Source organism: Colius striatus, chromosome 2, assembly GCF_028858725.1.
Source record: "Colius striatus isolate bColStr4 chromosome 2, bColStr4.1.hap1, whole genome shotgun sequence".
NCBI lineage: Eukaryota > Metazoa > Chordata > Aves > Coliiformes > Coliidae > Colius > Colius striatus.
The window spans coordinates 78,516,607-78,534,300 of NC_084760.1; the positions used below are offsets into that span (position 1 = coordinate 78,516,607).

At 57.1% G+C, this 17,694-nt stretch overlaps 1 protein-coding gene across 1 annotated transcript; it reads right to left on the reverse strand.

The window, feature by feature from the left end:
* Positions 1-441: 441 nt before the first annotated feature.
* On the reverse strand, positions 442-15,041 carry NFKBIE (NFKB inhibitor epsilon). The gene is made up of 6 exons (XM_061991253.1): positions 14,573-15,041; positions 3,663-3,765; positions 2,969-3,206; positions 2,741-2,829; positions 2,303-2,551; positions 442-2,027 (listed from the first exon to the last, which is right to left on the reverse strand). Exons 1-6 carry the CDS (start codon positions 14,896-14,898, stop codon positions 1,962-1,964), a joined length of 1,071 nt encoding a protein of 356 aa, XP_061847237.1. The 5' UTR covers positions 14,899-15,041; the 3' UTR covers positions 442-1,961.
* Positions 15,042-17,694: the final 2,653 nt, after the last annotated feature.

Consider the following 17,694-nt stretch of genomic DNA (forward strand, 5'->3'; position numbering starts at 1 on the left):
GCTCCGGAGGGGCGGCCGAGGCTGCGGCGTGAGGGGAAGGAGCTCGGATCGCTTCGCCCCTGCACCGGCGGGTAAAGCGCTGAGGCGGGGCGAGGAGATCAGCGGCCCCATGAGGCGCCGGCTCCGGGACAGGCACAGGCACAGGTTTCCATGCCCGCGAGCGGGGCCCGGCCCTCGCCGCCGCCTCGGCCCCGGGCATGATGCCCCCGCGCTCGCCGCTCAGACCCAGCCGAGCCTGACGCTGGCTGGAAACCCGCCTGCGGTGTGGAAAGCCTCGGTCCTCACGCCTGGCCTGTCCTTGCCCCGGAGCTCGGGCGCGCCAGGATGAGGCCTTGCCCGGGCCCGGCCCCGCGCTGCACCCCGTCCCGGCCCTCGGCGAGGCAGTAGGCCCGGCTGCAGCCGGCTGGTGGCCGCACAGGAACGTTTTACAAGTCGTCTTCGTTAAAAAAAAGTATTTTATTCATTTCTGTTTTTTTAAAAATTGTGCAGATCACCCGCTTCTGCCTTTTTCCTCCCCTTCCCACCCCGCTGCAGCCCTCACCCCACCGAGCTGTTCTGCCTTGCTCCTGCTCTGGGATACCTGGGAGTGCCCCATGTCATTCCCTGTGAAGCTGGCACCGGATCAGCCCCACGGCACATCCACCCTGGCAGGTGCTGGCCAAGGCCCAGAAGCAGAAGCTTATGGCTTGTCTGCAACAGGGCTGAGGCCCCGCCAGACGGCGCAAGGCAAAGATTCAAAAGAAACAGAGCAGTCCAGTCCAGGGCTGCTGAAGCGACCAGGCACACTCCAGAGGCCCGGGGGAAGCTTGTGCTGCTTACGTAGCAGTATTCCCAAGAAGAGAGAAGAAAGACAACAGCATGCTCCAGAGGATCTCGGGTGTTTGCGCCATCCAGGATTTGCCCCAAACAATAGCAACTGCTCACAGGCAGGAAGGGGGGATTTTCCCCAGCTGAGATGGGCAACCCATAACATCTTTGGCTCCTGGTTCCTTAACACGCTGCCATGTGCTGCTCTGGCTTGGAGAGGGGGCAGGGAAGGGTGGCGAGCTGAACAGCAGAGATAACCCTGCTACCTCTTCCACTTTCATCCTGAGGGAACTGAAAAGCCAGGGAAGACACATGTTTTGTAACATCCCCCTCTGTCAGAGATGGGGCAGGATGTTTCTATGCCCTGTACGAAAGCAAAAACCACAGCACAGGTAGGCAGAGTGGTGTCAGGTGTGACAGGAGAAACAGGGATCCAGAACCTAGTCTTCTGGCTCCTCCACTCCCCCTTCAACCCCACCACCACGTGCTCGTGGAGCAGAGCACCGGGCTGGCATCCCTCAGCCTTGGCCTTCAGAATTGGACGAGCTCTGCGAGCAGGGAAGCCCCTGCGCTCCCACTCACCTTCTGCCCCAGGAAGTGGGAGTGGGCAGGCGGGCTGGGGAAGCCCCTGCAGCCCTCACCTGCCTGGGGTAACGCTCAGCCTCCTGCTGCTGTGGGCAGTGGGATGGGTTACATCACATGAGACCTCAGGTGCCCACAGCAAGAACAAATGTTTATTAGAGTGAGCGTTAACTTGCCTTGCCCCACGCTTATTCTGGTGGCATGTGAGGGTGCCAGAGGATGCTCCGTTCATACAGTATGAAGAGGAGTCTGCTCCTGCTCCTTCCCAGGGTAAGCTGGAGACCCCCACGAGTCAGACCCATGGCAGGGAGGGGAAATTCCATCCTGCTGCTGGGCACAAATACTAAAAGAAAAACCCGCCCTGTGTAGTGCTCATTGTGCCACCTTCTTCCTTCCAGGAGGGCAGCCTGAGGCCAACAAAGCTTTTCCAAAGAGGACAGTGAAGGCGGGAGGATAAGTGTCCCAAAGCGTCTCTGCTCCCACTGGACTGGAGGCAGGCAAGGTCCCGGCGGGCTGGTGGGCATCAGGGCAGAGCGTGGGGGCAGCCCCACGGGTCCAAGGAGTCTGTCCGCTCATTCGGAGCACACAACAGGCTTCCCCGAGATCTTCAGGTCATCGAAGGGCAGCAAGGCGAGGAGCTGCAAAGGCCAGAGGTGTGGATGTCATGGCTTCATCGAGCTGGGGTAGGGGCCCAGACCTGCCCAATCTCCCCCTACCCTGCAGCCTCCCACCTCCATGGGGAAGTGCCAAGAAACTCCCAGCTGGACTGTCCCTGGGGCTCAAGGCAACTGGCACCCATGCACCCCCTGAGCCAACGCCTGTGCCCCGTGAAGGAGGACAAGTACTGCTGGAAACGCTTAGGAGCTCCCCCCAAACCGTGCGACTCCTGCACTCTCCCATTCCACAGACTCACGTCATCGTTGCCGTCAGCCAGGTCCTGGGCTGTCTCGTTCTCCATGTTCCTCAGCAGGGTGTCAGCTCCGGAGTGCGAGAGGATGGCGGCAATGGCAGCGTCCTTGCGGCCCACGGCCAGGTGCAGTGGGGTGCACCCGTTGTACATCTGGGCATCCACGTAGGCCCCGTTGCGCAGCAGGAACTGGACAGCCTTACGGTTGTGGCACTCCACGGCCAGGTGCAGTGGGGTCTTCCCGCTCGTGCCCTCCTGCCACCCACAGACCACAAGAGCGTGGGTGCTGGGTTCCCTCAGATGAGCCTAGTAGCACCCACCCACACAGCCCCATGACAGGCTGCAAAAGGGACCCTTCCTTCAGTGACTCCGAAGCCTCACAGCAGTGCTGGCCCCGAGGCAAGGGCAGCACCCAAGGGAGCCACGCGCCATGCCCAGCCTTACCCGAACGTCGATGTTGGCCCCGCTCTCCAGCAGCAGAGACATCATCGGGATGTTCCCCTTCAAGGTGCTGATGTGCAGACAGGCCAAGCCTGGGATGGGGAGGCAGGACAGAGAGCCACCGTCACCCTGGGGCACACCAACCTCGGCCCCGCACCTGCTCTGCTGTGCTCCTGCATCTCTGCCCCAGCCCGGCCACCCATTTTGCGGTGGGCTGCCCCTAGGTCTCACCTTGCCAGTTCTGGAGTTGCAGGTCGTGGTGGTGGCCATGGGACTGCACTGTGCCATCTGCCAGAGCCATGCCTGTGCCCTGCAGCAGCTGCTGGGCGCAGTGCAGGCGCTGCTGCTCACAGGCCAGGTGCAGCGGGGTGTTGCCGTTGCGGTCCTGCAGCCCAGGGTTCACTCCCTTGTGGATCAGCGCCTGGATCACACTGGGCTGCTCCAGGTACACCGCCAGGTGCAGTGGGGTCTAGAGAAGAGGTGAGGATGGAAAGAGGGGGAGATCTGTCAGGACACCAGGTGTGACAAGCCGCATCAGCCTACAGGAGCCTGTTCCTGTCCTGTGGCTGACACAGGGGGGTGCAAATGGCTCGCTGCTCCCCTGCACTTCAGCCGTGGGGGCAGACCTCACTCTCCCAGGTTATCTGCCCTGCTATATTCAAGCCATGCCTGTTACCCGATCCAGGGCTGTCTGCAGTGTCCTGGGGCCTCCTAAAGGACCTCTTCACCCTGCGGTGCTGGGAGCCATCACACCTCTCTCTCAGGGTATATCCCAAATCCCTTCCCTGAAAAGGGGCTGCTCACATGGCATCTTCACTACTCTCTGGAAGAAGCAGGTCCTCAGACAGGTGGATGGGGCATTTATTCAACGAGCAGCCTGCAGCACCTGCCTTCCTCCCATCTCCTGTCTATCACTTCTGCATACCTGGAAAAGATCATTTTGGATCTCCAGCACCTCCCTGGGCAGCTGAGCGATGCAGCAGAGTGCCACAGTGGGAACACAGTGGATAATGGCCAGGTGAACCAACCTACAGAAAGGATAAAGGGAACAGGGGAGAAAAAATAAGAAAAATGAGTCCTGAGTGCCATGCTCAGGCACAGATATTCTACACTGCTGCATGGAAGAATAACCTCCTTGCCTCCCCCAGTCCACTTTCCTTCCCTTCCCACCAGCTCAGAGCCCCTCCATCCTGCCCTCTCCCTGGGGAAGCTCAGTAGCAGGACAAAGCAGGAACATGGCCTGAAGCTCCCCAGGGCAGTCCTTCACTGATCCCTGAGAGGAATGGACCCTTCTGACCCTGCTAAACAGGGTGTTCCCTTAGACCTCCACAGCATGTGCAGCACTGCCCTGCCCAAAGCCAAGATTTCATCTGGGGAAGGTCCAAAGAGCCTTGGATGCATTTCAGAGAGCCCAAGGGCCGTGTTTGGTGCCTGCGGAAGGAGGTTTGGGCTCTGGCGGCTGCCTGGGGAATTCCAATTCCTCGCTGCTGGCTGCACACCACACTTCTGCTTTCCCCTCCGCCAAGGCAGGCAGCCAAAGCTGGGCAGGAGCCCGGCGCTGGGCCAAGATCACCTGCACAGCACAGTCCCCATGCCAGCTGATACACCAGCCCACACCAATTTCCTCTTCTCTCCCCCACATCCTTCCCTTTCGGCAGTGCCGTGCAGGGCTGGCACACAGCCCGCTGGCACAGACGGACACCGTGGAGCCCAGAAGCCAGCAAGGGAGCCCATGTCCAAAGGACAGCATTCGGGTGCGCAGGAAGCCCGGAGTCCCCCAGCTCAAGGAGAGGTTTTCCTTCCAGAAATGTCTGAAACTGGCCTCAGTACAGTCAGAACAGAAGTGAGAACGTGACGGGGGCAGAGCCGAGAGGGAATTTCCAGTCCCCTGTGCCGACCTGCCGTGCTCCCAGGCACCCTGCTGCAGGGCAGCCCCCTGGGCCAGTCCTGGCCATGGTGGGCAGCAGCGAGGAGCAGGCAGCAGCTCCTGATCTGCGAAGCGTGATGGGCATGAGCTGAGTCTCCTGCCATCTCCTCGCTGCTGTGCTGAGGTCTTCGAGTTGCCTTATCTCCAGCAGGGATCAGCTCCAAAGTGAAGGTCAGACTCTGAGCGGGCCCTCGCTGCCCACGCTGCTTGGTGGAGGCGGGCAGGACTGCAGGATGGAGCTGTGCCAGCCCCAGCGAGACACCCCGCTTGCCAGATAGCCCAGCTTCGGGTTGCCACCTGCAACATGGGGTATGGACAGCATCCCCGCACAGGCGGGAAGGCAAGGCCTGGCCCTAACGCACTCCAGCAAAGCAGCAGGGCTGGGGCAGCCTTCTCGCCAGCTGCAGCGGGGACACGGGTGTGCTGAGGAGCCCTGAGGTCAGTCCTCCAAAATGGCCCCTGTCCACCTCCTCCCAAGGTTGAGGCAGCACCTGAGACCCTGGGCATCCTCAGCCAGACTGAACAAGACCGTTTCCTCTTTGCCCTGCTGCCAGGGGAGAAGCTGTGCCCAAGAGGAGAGCTCTGTCCCCGGGGAAGCCCCAGGTCATGAGCGGCAGGGAAGTCCCCACTGGAAGGAGAGGCCACCCACCTTTGCCTCTGCATCACCACAGGGTAGCCCCTTACTGCCGCTGCTCCCCAGGGTCTGCGGCCTGGGGCACGGCAACCCCGTGGGCTGCGGCCAACCACCCTTGGTGTGCCACGTGGCAAGGGCCAAGGGGCTCAGGCCAGGCGAGCTCGGGGCAGGAGCACAGCTAGGGGACCAGCTGCAAGAATACCCCTACCCTTGTGGGCTCAGGCTGGCTCCAGCCTGGATGTGAACCAGGCAGGGAGATCCCCCGCTGGGTTTTGCACCTGGTCCCTGGGGCGCGGTGTCCTTTGCCTGCTTGCAGGGACAGCCCCTGTTTCTCCAACCATGCTCCCAGGCACCACGTGCGGGAGAGGGCCACAGAATCTGCCTTTTTCCAGGTACAGCAGAGATAACACCACTCACATGGGGAATTTCCAAGGCAATTCGGCTTGAACTTTAAACCTCTGCTGCTTTCACTTTCCAGAGTCAGGCTGGGCTCCCAGGGGAGAGAGCAGCGCTTGGGGTTGTGCCTCACTGCAGCAAGCCCCCAGGAATCCCCCGGCTCCTCCGCCACAGCCCGTGGCTGCACCGTCACGTGGGGACAAGCGAGGCAGTCACCCAGGGGAGCTGGAAACCCCGGGCAGCCCTTGCTCTTCCTGGCTTGAGTGGCTTTGCAGCTTAACAAGGCCGCAGAGCCACTCGGGACTCAGCTCATGCTGAGTCAGTTTGGGTGCCTGTGCTGCAGATGTGATGGGGTGACCGTCCCCACCCAGCCAGAGGCCCAGGCTTTCACCTCAAAGCTGGAACATGACTGCTTTGAAGGACTGCTTCCTCCCTTCCCTCTTCCTTCTCCACCCGGGGAACAGCCTTCTCCTGCGCTTTCATTTCTGCATTTGTTGCCCTTTTTCCTCGTTGCCAGTCCTCAACTTCCTGAAACGGCCCTGTGAGCTACTCAGGGGAATTGCAGCAGAGCGACTAGCCCACCAAGAACAAGTCTGCACCAAGGCACAGGCAGGGATGCCAACCAGGAATGAGGATTGTCTCTTGCTAACCTGGGAGACATCCTAGGCCCGGGACACCTGAGGTGCAGGCACTGTCCAACTCTCCACTTTACTCCAGAGCCCTAGAGCCAGGGCACAGTGATGGAGAGATACCTGCTGTGCTGTCAGATACCCTTCCTCACCCAGCCCTGTGCCTTTGCCAGAACAAGTCCTCCATCCTGCCATGCTCAGATCTTTGCCTGTCCCTCAGTCTCCTGCACACCTCTCCTCTGCCTTCCTGTTTGCCTGCTCGCTCTCCCTCCCCACACTCATGCCTGTGTGGATGCCCAGGGGGGACTTTTGGAATGGGCAACAGGGAGTTTTGGAAAGGGCAGGGGATGAAGGAAGTGTGGGCAGGGGAAACGTGGCCAATCCAGTTGGATAGACTGCTGGGCTTGTTCTCAGCTTTTCGACTTGCTCGTCAGCTCCATCCAGGCACAAGTCAATGCTGTGAATTGCAAAGGTCCAGGGGCATCCCTGGCAAGAGGTGATCTGCCGATCACCAGAGAGATAACAATCCTGGAGCAGGCAGGTCAGGGCCGTCCCTGGGGTCATCCCTGGGTCTGAACACACAGCACTGCTGTGCCCAAGGTAGTCCTAGTTTAGAAGAACAACCATTCCCACAGTGCAGTCCATCTCCCAGGCTTCTGAGAAACCTCAAGCACCTGGTAAGAAAAGTGTCATGTCTGAAGATGCCTGCAATTGGAGCACGGAGTAAGGGTAACGGTGACACCCAGCTCTGACACACAAGCAGAAGTGATGAAGTCCTACCTGTTCTGTGGCTACCTTCTTCCCTCTTCTTCTCTAGAAAAGGGGGTGACCAGGGACTGATCACTCCATTTGTGGAACAACGTCCCTTAACCTCAAAGCAGCCTCTACCTTCACCATCTCACCCCAGAAGCACCTAGGACTAGAAGGGAATTCAACATTCAGTAGAATTTGCTTTGCCAGGTTTTTCTCCCTCTCTAGATAAGGCCCCTGTCTGCAGCAAGAACAGTTTACTCCCGGCTCCGTTTTGGCTGAGCAGAGCGGTAGGAAATCACGCAAACAACTCGCACAAGAGAAACTTGTTTCAGGGGAGGAAATGGCCCCAGCAGCAACAGAGAGCGAGGGAGGAGGAAAACAGCAGGGGAATTCCACGCTCACCCTGCTCTCCTGTTCCAGCCCTGTAACCTGCACTGCTAACCGCTTCCTCAGCCACCAGCACAGGCTCAGCAAGCACAGCTCAGGCCTGGCCTGCAGCCCCCTGACAGCCTGGCCCAGCTCCCCTCCTCACCGCACACCAACTGCGATGCTGCCCTGCTCCATGAAGCTGTTCCAAATGCCCTCTGGCAGCTCCAAGGGAGCAGCAGATCCCAGCCAGCTGTAGACTCATCCCCATAACCTCTGCTCCTGCCCTGGGTCTCCTGTTCCGCTGGTTTCTTCTCCCCTTCCCTGGGCACGGCACAGTTTGAATTTGACGGGGGAGGGGCACGACTGGAAGGACACTGTGGCTAGTTGAATGTGGAGCCCCTTCAGCCACGTTGGGTTCAGTCCCCCTGATCTCCAGCCTGGGCAGCAGATGCTTCTCAGCCTGCAGCTTGTGCAGCCAAAGGCAGGGGTGAGGAGCAATGGTCAAGCAAGGGAGACAGCCCCTGCCTGTACTGTGGGGCTCTGCAGAGAGTCTGGCAGATGAGGGGTGCTGGAGGCTGACTGGAAAGGAAAGCATTGTAAGAGGGCTGTGGGTGCCTCATTTTGCAGTGCTGGGGGAGGGAGAAGGTGGGGTGATAAAGGTGCCCTTGTTCACCCATATACAGCACCTCTGGCCTCATATTCTCTGGACTCTCAACCCACACATTTGAACAAATTACTCTGTTTCTGAGCTGATGGTGGGTCTGGGGTTGCAGATACTGCTCCCTGGAAAATGAGGGGTCTGTCCTGCACTACTATCACTTCGGGGATAGGCCGAGCCAAAGAGCAGGTTAGCCCACCCCAGCAGGGCCCAGTCACAGGCAGAGAAGCAAGAGGAACAATTGCAATAAAAGCAGCAAGCATCTCAAGAGGTCCATTTGCCGTGGCAACTCCATTTCAAATGCAGCAAATTCCCATTCTCCCTCATCAGGAGCCAAATATGTTACACAGTTTCTGTACCCACAGAGATATCCCGAGGTCAGAACAGTCTCTTACAAGAGGACAGTGCCTGGACTTTGCCAGAGCCCGTACAACACATCCTAGCAATCATTTACAGCTCCACATGTACCCTCACTGCCTCAGGATTTTCTTTTAAAGAGGCACCAGCCGTAGGTCTAGAGTATCTCAGGGCCCTCCTTCAGCCCTTCATCTCCCCCAGTCAGAGAGGCTTCCCATCTCCAGGAGGCAGAGAGCATCCAGGGCAGCTCACTGAGAGGTGTCTGGTAACCATTCTCATAGCTCAAACACCACAGCCTCTCTTCCTACCCAGTCACGTCTGACTCCTCTTTTATCCACATTCTATTAAAAAAACCCTGAACCAACAAAAATCAAAACTTTCTTTGTTAATTTAGCTGAGCTCAGCAGAGGCTGGCCAAGCCTGCCTGCAGAGCACAAGGACCCAAAGCCCTCCCCAACAACACTGATCTGTGACACCAGGCATCAGGCTTCTGCATCCCAGGACATGGAAATTTCCATTCCTTCCCTTCCCCAGTGTTGAAGTTCCCTATGCCTCTCCCCTGCTCCGAGGCAAACCTATGCAGGCGGAAAGTCTGAAGAAGCTTCCTCCAGGCCAGGCTGAAGTCATTTGAACAGCGAAAAACAAAATAATTGTCTTTTTGCCTGCACAATCTGAGAGGGCTGCCAGGAGTTACCCACCTTACGCCAAGCCTGTGACCCCCGCGGCAGCCAGTAATTTCTGCAGCATCCTGAAAGAGCCCGTGCAGAGATGCCTGCCCTTGCTTGGAGGGACAACAAGCTCTGCCATGCTACCAAACTCCTAAGCACATACAGAGAAAAAGCTGAGAGTCTAGGCACAGCAAGCTGGACACAGAGGGTTCCCTTCTCCCTCTGGCCAGCCCCACTTTAGGACTCATTTTATTCTCTACCCCAGAACACCAGTGTTTTGGGGAGAAAACTGGGATGAACTTGAATTTCCGTGCAATTCAATTGCACAAGGAGCTTTCCAAATTCCATCTGGAAAAAAAAAACCAAAACAAGAGCATCTCTACCTCCCATGACAGAGTCACAGAATGGTAGGGGTTGGAAGGGATCCCCAGAGATCAGCCAGTCCAACCCCCTGCCAAAACAGATCCACCTTGATCAGATCACACAGGAACATGTCTGGGCAGGTTTTGAAAACCCCTAGAGAAGGAGACTCCACACCCTCCCCAGGCAGCCTGTGCCAGGGCTCCCTCACCCTCACAGGAAAGAAGTTTCTCCTTGTGTTTAAATGGAAATTTCTGTGTTCCAGCTTTTGTCAATTACCCCTTGTCCTATTACTGCACACTACAGAAAAAAGTGTTGCCCCATCTTCTTGACATACACCTCCTTTTAAATACTTGCAAATATTGATCAGGTCCCCCCTCAGTCTCCTCCAGGCTGAACAACCCCAGTTCCCGCAGCCTTTCCTCACAAGGAAGATGCTCCAGTCCCCTGATCATCTTGGTGGCCCTGCGCTAGACTGTGTCCAGAAGTTCCCTGTCCCTCTTGAGCTGAGGAGCCCAGAACTGGACACAGGACTCCAGATGAGGCCTCACCAGGGCAGAGTAGAGAGGGAGAAGAACCTTCCTTGATCTGCTGGCCACACTCTTCTTGATGCATCTCAGGATGCCATTGGCCCTCTTGGCCATGAGGGCACATTTCTGGCTCATGTTTAGTTTATCATCAACCAGGACTCCCAGGTCTCTCTCTGCAGAGCTGCTCTCCAGCAGGTCAACCCCCAGCCTGTACTGGTGCATGGGGTTGTTCCTTCCCAGATGCAGGATTCTGCACTTGCCCTTGTTGAACCTCTTGAGTTCCTCTCTGCCCAACTCTCAAGCCAGTCAAGATCTTGCTGGGATCCAGGGGTACTGGGGGTCAGCAGCACCCCTGTTCAGCAGGGCAAGCACTGAGGAGGCAGCCCAGTGAATGGGGACAACCTCTTTTCCCCTGCATGGGGAAGATCTCTAGCACAGGGCTACATGAGATGGGAGGGTTGGGACTGACACACATCAGGGAATGGTTAGAAGTGGCTCTTGGCCCCATGAGATGAGCCTCTGCGCCCAGTGCCTATCCATGCAGGCAATGGCTCAGCCTGGAAGGCCCCTTTGCTGCCATCACGTGAAGGAGAGCTCAGAACATCAGCTCCCATGGGGCCCCATTTTTACTCAATCTACTGTCCACAAACCTTTCTGAAGGCATCTCAGCCCACAGAGTCACCAGCACGTGATTTCTTATCAGCAGACGGGGCAGCACTTGTCTCTGGTGGAAGGAGGAAGTCAGGCTTCTTCCACTGCCCTCCCTCCCTCCCCAAAACACGCAGGCAACCAAAACCGCTGGGTCTCATTTTCCGTCTGAAGGAGGCCGAGCTCTCTCTCCTGTGACTGAACTGGGGACTCCCGGCCTTCATCCCCGGAGAGGAGCCATGCTGCTTTGCATGCAGAGGGCCTGTGAGCCACCCCCAGCCTGTTGCAGCACAGCATGGCCAGCATGGCCACAGCGAGACTGCATGTGCTCTACCTCTACCCCGCTGCCCCAGGGGCCCATCAGGTGGCATAAGCTGGTATGTGGCACAAGGACCAGCACGGGCAGAATGGGAAACATGTTTTTAAGACAGTCTTAGAGAGAGGAAGCCCTGCTTAACTTCACACACTGATGCATTGACTCTGCCTCTACAGATTTCACAGAGCGAAAGGTTTTCCCTCTGTGCTGGACTGTGACAGGTGATACCATCCCACCCTGAAGGAGTTGGTCCTGCAGTCTTTTTTTTTTTTTTTTTGCCAGAGTGCTGGACTTATGCATCTGCCTGGTGAGATGGGAAGGAGAGAGTTTCCTAGGTGAATCCTAAGAAAGCTTGAGCTTGTCTGGAGGCCAGGGCACAACAATAAAGCCACCTGCAGCCTGCTCAGAGCTAGCTAGGCCTGCAGCTGGAAAGCTCCTCTCTTCACTTAAACACACAGCAGTCCCACTGGGACTCAATTCAGCAGGAGAAAAGATGGTTCACAAGGAAAAGCCAGATGCTTGGAGGAGACTGCCTGAGTTTGAGCATCCAGGACTTGCTGTCTACACGGCCATGGAATAAGCAGGATATGTAACAGTGCTCTAAGTGCACCCATTTTCTGCCTGTTGCCCCATTTCTCACCCTGTCACACCAGTTCTGTTGCTCTCTGGGACTGATCTGCCAGTGCCCAACTACTGCAGCTCTGACTTTCCTGAGGCAGAGGGATTGCTAGTGGCACTTGGAGGGGGGGGAGTAGAGACGCTTGGCCAAATGACTACTGGAAGACAGCACCCACACATGTCACTGGCCATTACACCCACATCTCTCCTGTTGATCAACTTCCTTCCTGCAGAAGTGGGACCCCTTCTAATTTTGGCCTTGGGAAGAGACAGATTTAGCCCCACTGCTTCACCCTGCCTGGCTTAAATCTCCTTTCCGGCAGAGGTGGGCAGGAAGGTATCCAAGGAGGATCCTGCTGACGTGCCAACCACCCACGCTCCCTCGCCTCTGCCTCCACCTCCTCTACTTCCCCCTGCCCCAAGTGCCAGGCTGACACAGCCCCCTCGCAGGCACCCCTTGTGGCAGCAGAGGTGGGCAAGCCTGGGGGGAAGCTACAGCCAGCCAAGATTTTTGTTAGATGGAGAGCCAAGGCTTTTGCCAGCTTCCTTTGTGCAAGCCTGGTGCTCCTCTCTGCTTGGTACCAGCCAGGGCACCTTGGGAAACAGGAACTACTGGGCCAAAACCCGTGAATGTTTTGTATTTTCCGAATTACAATTACAGGAAAGTGTTGTTGCCCAAGCCTTCTGAAATATAACGATAGTATGACTTTAATTCTTGGCCTGGAGCTGTTTTGCGGCAGACATTACAGCAAGGCAGACAAGGAAACACGCTGCTGACGGAGATGAAAAGAAGTCGATGGGTATGTCTGGCTGGATGAAAGGGAAAGGGATGCAGCCTGTGGCCACCTGATCCCTTTTCTCTGGGGACCTTCTGTCACCAGATGAGCAATTTCTCCACAGACTTTTGTGTTGCTATCAGCCCCAACTGGGTTTTGCATACAGAACTGGCGTCGGCTCCGTGAGTTGCTGGGTGCTCACGGTCCCATTTACATCGATCGAGGCAGTGGATGTTCAGCATTGCTAAATATAAATGCCACCTACCTCTGCCGCAGGGTCAGCAGGAGAAACAGGAACAGCACAGGCAGAAACCCACAGCCTCGTCGGTCTGACCTCAGCAATAGGTTCTTTCCTCAGTGCTGGGAGCAGATCCCAGGACGGCTGACTGCTGTGCAGACACGGCCAGCTTGGAGCTGTGTAAGCTGCAATATGGGCAGACTTTTTGCTCCCTCCCTCCCTGCCTTGCTCTTTACAGATTTCCTGTTCTGAACTGCACCGTGAGAGAAAACAGAAGAGCGACTGCAACCGTTTGGAGAGCTCTCTGAGAGCCTCTCCCATCTACAGGAACCAGGGCAGCACAGATTAATGTTTCCCTAGTTAATGAGATGCTTGCAATAGGTCTCTCTGAGCAAGTCTGACAAGCAAAGGGCTCAGTCACCTTAAAGGACAGCCTCAAGCAACAAAAGCATCTCCAAAGATGCAAAGAGCTGCATCCATCACGCTCACTAAAGAATAGCAAGCTGGAGGAGGGAGGGGCCTAGGCACACTGCAAAGGACTAGCCCAGGGGGCTCTGAGGTGTTGTTTCCACAGCGCTCCCTCCCCCCCCCCCGGGTCTCTCTGTGGGCACCTTGGCTGGGTGACTGGGAAAGGTGGCAAAGCTCCTCCATGCTGAGAAGCCCCAGAGTCAGCTTGAAGAAAGAGCAGGTCTGGAAAGCACTATCCAGGCACCCGCCCGGGGAACGTGGGAGGCTGGATTTTGTCTAACCTTGCTTGCCACGAGACTTCCAGACAATCCTCAGAGCAGATATCACAGTGAGCATTAATGAACTAATTAGCAGATGCACAGACTCCTTCCTATCTGGGAAGTAAACACTTGGGCTGCCTCCCAGCTCATCTTCAGCCTCAGAGCCAGCTGTGCTCTGCCAGGCAAGGACAGAGCCTCCTGGCTGCTCCTGCTATTGAAGATATTTGCTTGCCGGTGGCAGTGCCCCCGAGTTTCTCTTCCTCTTGCACTCAGTGTTGAACTCCAGCTCAGGTTTGGGGCAAAGCTTCAGCCTTCTCAGCTGCGAGCTCACTTTGCTCATGCTCGGTGTTTGCACTCATGATGAAAAACTTCTATTGAGGGAATGTACAACTGGAAAGCGCTGTGATTAGCTGAAGGCAGTTACCAGAAGCCAAAACAAATATCTCCAGAGTGATGCCTCTGCCCCTCAGAGGGCATTACAGATGTGGAAAGCCCCCTCTCATTAAGAGACATGCTGGCCTCCGTCACAGAGGCTGAGGAGGGCAGCCCCGTGGCAGAGTGTGCGTCACAACTGTGGCGTGCAGGCGGGCTGGCAAAGCACGGCCGTTCCCACCTGAGAACAAACAGTTCCTGAGCTGCTCGCCTGAGCAGCATCCGTGGCCTTAACACAGCCATCTCAAGGTCTTGCCCTGCACAGCCAACCTCATTTTGGGTCTTGCATACACAGCCAAACCTTCCCCATCCCCGCTTCCAAGGGACAGCGGGGAGGGACAGGGAGGGGACACACACACGACGACTTGATTTGTTTCCCCCCATTTTCTAGTTACTGGCAGCCTCATAGCAAGTGAAAAGTTGACTTCCTACAGCGGGTCTGCTTTGTGCCACGTTGCCTGGGCTGCCTCTCCCTGCTCGCACTGCAGGACCTGGCTCCGGTCCCCTCTGGTCACCCACCCAAACCTATGCCAAGGTGCCATGCACCCCTGGCGCAGCAGAAGGCGAGAGGCTCTCGGGGAGCCCTTCGCAGCCCGTCCGAACGGCTGCTCCTCGGCAGAAGAGGGCCGGGGACCGCTGCAGATAAAGCCCGGTTTTATCTGTAGCCACCGGCTCCCCGCTGCCGGCCGGCTGCGAGGGGCCAAGCCCGGGGCTGTGGGGGGGCCCGGAGCTCGCAGGCCGTTCCCGGGGACAGAGGGAGGAGGTGATGGAGGGAGGGCAGGGGCCGCGGTCACTCACGTATCTCCGTCCTCTGAAAGGTAGGTGAGGGCCTCCAGCTGCTGGCGGCTGAGCCCCTGGGGTGACGACGGCTCCTCGGCGCGGCAGGCGGCCGGCAGCCCCGGCAGGGGCTCGGGAAGTGCCCCGGAGCCGTAGCTGGAGTCCAGCCGCTCCTCGGCAACGGTATCGACCGGGGTCTCGGTGGCGGCGGCGGGGGGAATCTCGGCGGGGGTCTCCCTCCCGCCCGGCAGCGAGCGCAGGGACTCGATGCCCGAGTCGCACTGCCCGTCCTCGCCCTCCCAGCCCGCCGGCTCCTTGCGGCACTCGCCGCCCCCGGCCCGCGACATCGCTCAGCGCCAGCCACCCGCCCGCCCCGGCCCAGGCCCCGGCCCCGACCCCAGCTCCGGCGCCGGGGGGTTCATGGCCGGAAAGCCAGCGAGCGGCGGTCGGCGCGGAGGCCGAGGCGCCGCGGCTCCTCCTCCTCCTCGTCCTGCCCCTGCCCGCTGTGACTCAGCCGCGCCCGGCCCCGCCCGCCCGGGATTCCCCAGCCGCCGCCCCGGCACCCCGCGGAACGGGGGGTGCCGCTCCCCGCCCGCTACGTCGCCGCGGGAGGACTGGGAGGGAGCAAACCCACCCGCGGGCGAGGCCCGGCAGCCCGGGCGGCCGGGGGCCATCCTTCCCCACGGCGCGCAATACGTCCCGATGCACCCTGAACCTGCCTACTCCCCTGCTCTGTTTGTCTGGGTTCTTTAAATAGCAGGCAGGTGTTCCCGGAGTGGGACCTTGTCAAACCAGGCGGGGTGTGGGTGAGGATGGCGTTGTGTGCTCAGGTGCTGACTGAAGCTGCAGGCTCAGTGGGAAAGGATATGGTGGATGCCACTTGCGGGTGGCAGTGGAGACAGGTGCGAAAGACATATTTTGCTTTTCCCATGTGCCGGGATTAACCCGTTTCGCCCCTTGAGGCACCTTCTTGTCTGTCCTGTCGGTACAGGCAAAGGGAGAGGCGAGGTGGTCACTAGAGCTGGCTGTACAATTCACTCGGTTCAGCGGTTTTACCACTGCCTTTCTTGTGATGCAAATAGAAAGCCTAGAGTGGCTGCCGAGGCTGACACAAGAGCAGCCAGGACACAGAGATCAAAGCTGAAAACAGAAGCTCAAATGAAGGCCCAGAGTTTCAGTGCTCCCTTCTCAATATCAAAACTACCCGGTTTTGTTCCTTATCTAGTTGCTTTCCAGCATCCCAGGCAGTGGCCTTTCATTAGAAGGCAAGCTAGATAGCTCTCAATGTAGGTGACACTTTAAAATCAGTTTCCTTTGGTGCTCGGTGTGCCTCTCTGCCTCCACAGGGTACCCATCTTTCCAGTTCAGCCTGGAGGGAGGGGAAAGATCTCTTTGTGCCACACACCTGCAAGGGAGCTCACTTAGAAAGAGCTTGGTGGTGGCTACGAGACCAAGCTCACACCAATCACATGCAAAGTGCCAATGACTTCCCCCTCCAATGCTGCAGCTGCCGCCTGGGATTTGCGTCACCCCACCAACAATGGGCCACCAGGCCTTTAACCACAGCCTGCTGCAGGCGAGCTGCCCACAAAAAGTGCCTTCAGCCAGGCAGGAAGAAAGGTTTTGGGGTGTGTGGGCAGCAGGAGACAGGCAGGGGAAGTCTCTGTTGGCATCAATAACTTCAAGTCACAAGTTTTCCTCCCACACTCATTATCCGTTTCAGTTATCACCAGTTGTGTCCCTGGCACTGCCTGTCTGTGAGATTGCCATTGCTAAGGGAAAGGAGCTTCTCCCACATATTACCAGCTGTTCAATGCAGGACAGGGATCAGGAACATCCATGTCACTCCCTCTCACGCCCTGGCAGTGGCTGCATCACCGCTTCATGTGCATCAGTTGCTGAGGTTCATGACCCCCACCAGAATTTCCCCCCTTTCAGCTTTCTGTACCCCACTGCTACCAGGTTACCAATCAAGTACTTTCCAAAACGCCTTTGCTTTTTTTCTCTAGTGACATACTAGATGTTACTAAAGATGCAGCTCCACAATGGAATGGTTTCTTACACACTTTTGCACAGATTAAATCAGGTATTGGGAGAAACTCACTTTGGTCAAACCAGCACAAACTTGTGCAGTGATGCACAAAGGTTTCACTTTTCTGTGTACTAGTTGCTGCTTGGCTTTGCAGCAAGTGTCAGACATCCTTTGATTATCTTGTGATGTCCTGTTCCAGGTGGGACACAGGTTTGGAGCCTCCTTCCAGGGCTAGCACAGGTCTAGGAGCAGTTCAGCCAAAGCACAGAGCCTGAGCCAGCTCTACAGGGAGGGAACTCCACATCCACCACCTGATCCTTTACAGTCGGGTCCTCGGCAAGCTGTCTACGCTTCTGTCTGCCACCCTGGAGGTGGCCTATCTCTGCTGATTATGTGTTTATCTGGAGCTAGTAATCTTGCAGCTTCCCTAAGGTAAGCCTTGAACTTTCTTGAGCTGTCTAGTGCTCTCCCAGGGCTGTGCTGCAGCAGTGTGCTACAGCTGAGCTGCAGAAACCAGACACCTCCCCAGTAAAAGCAGCGATGCCACCCAGGCACTCAGGTCCAGCGAGTCTCTAGTCTGACCTTCCAACTACACCCAGTAATACCCAGCTCAGGCACCACCTCCTTCCCATCTCCGTGTTGGCTGGGTGTGCTTGCATTAACCCTTTGGACGATTTGACTGGAAAGTCTGAGAGATGAACTTGACCACTCTGCCCTGCTGTTTGCCTTCTGCCAAGCCCAAGGCTTGGGCTCCATTTCATGCTGACTTCCAAACGGAAAGCTTTTCTGCCTGGCCACGTGTGTTTTGGACTTGCATTGTTTTCGGGGGCTTTAAATACAGAGATATACATATATGTATGCACATGCCACGTACATAATATCTATATAAAATGTATAGGCAGGTAGTGGTAGAGTTGGTAAAGGCATTTAAATACAATAGGAGAATAATCTCGATGTTCTGATTGGCTTTTGAGGATTTAAAAACAGAAGCTCGAACCCCGGGTTCTCTCCAGTCCCCCTTAAGACGTGTCACTGAAAACGGTTAAAATTGCAGGGAAAAGCTAAAGAGGCAGGGCTCCGTTCCCGCTAGAGGTCAGTGCCAACACACGAT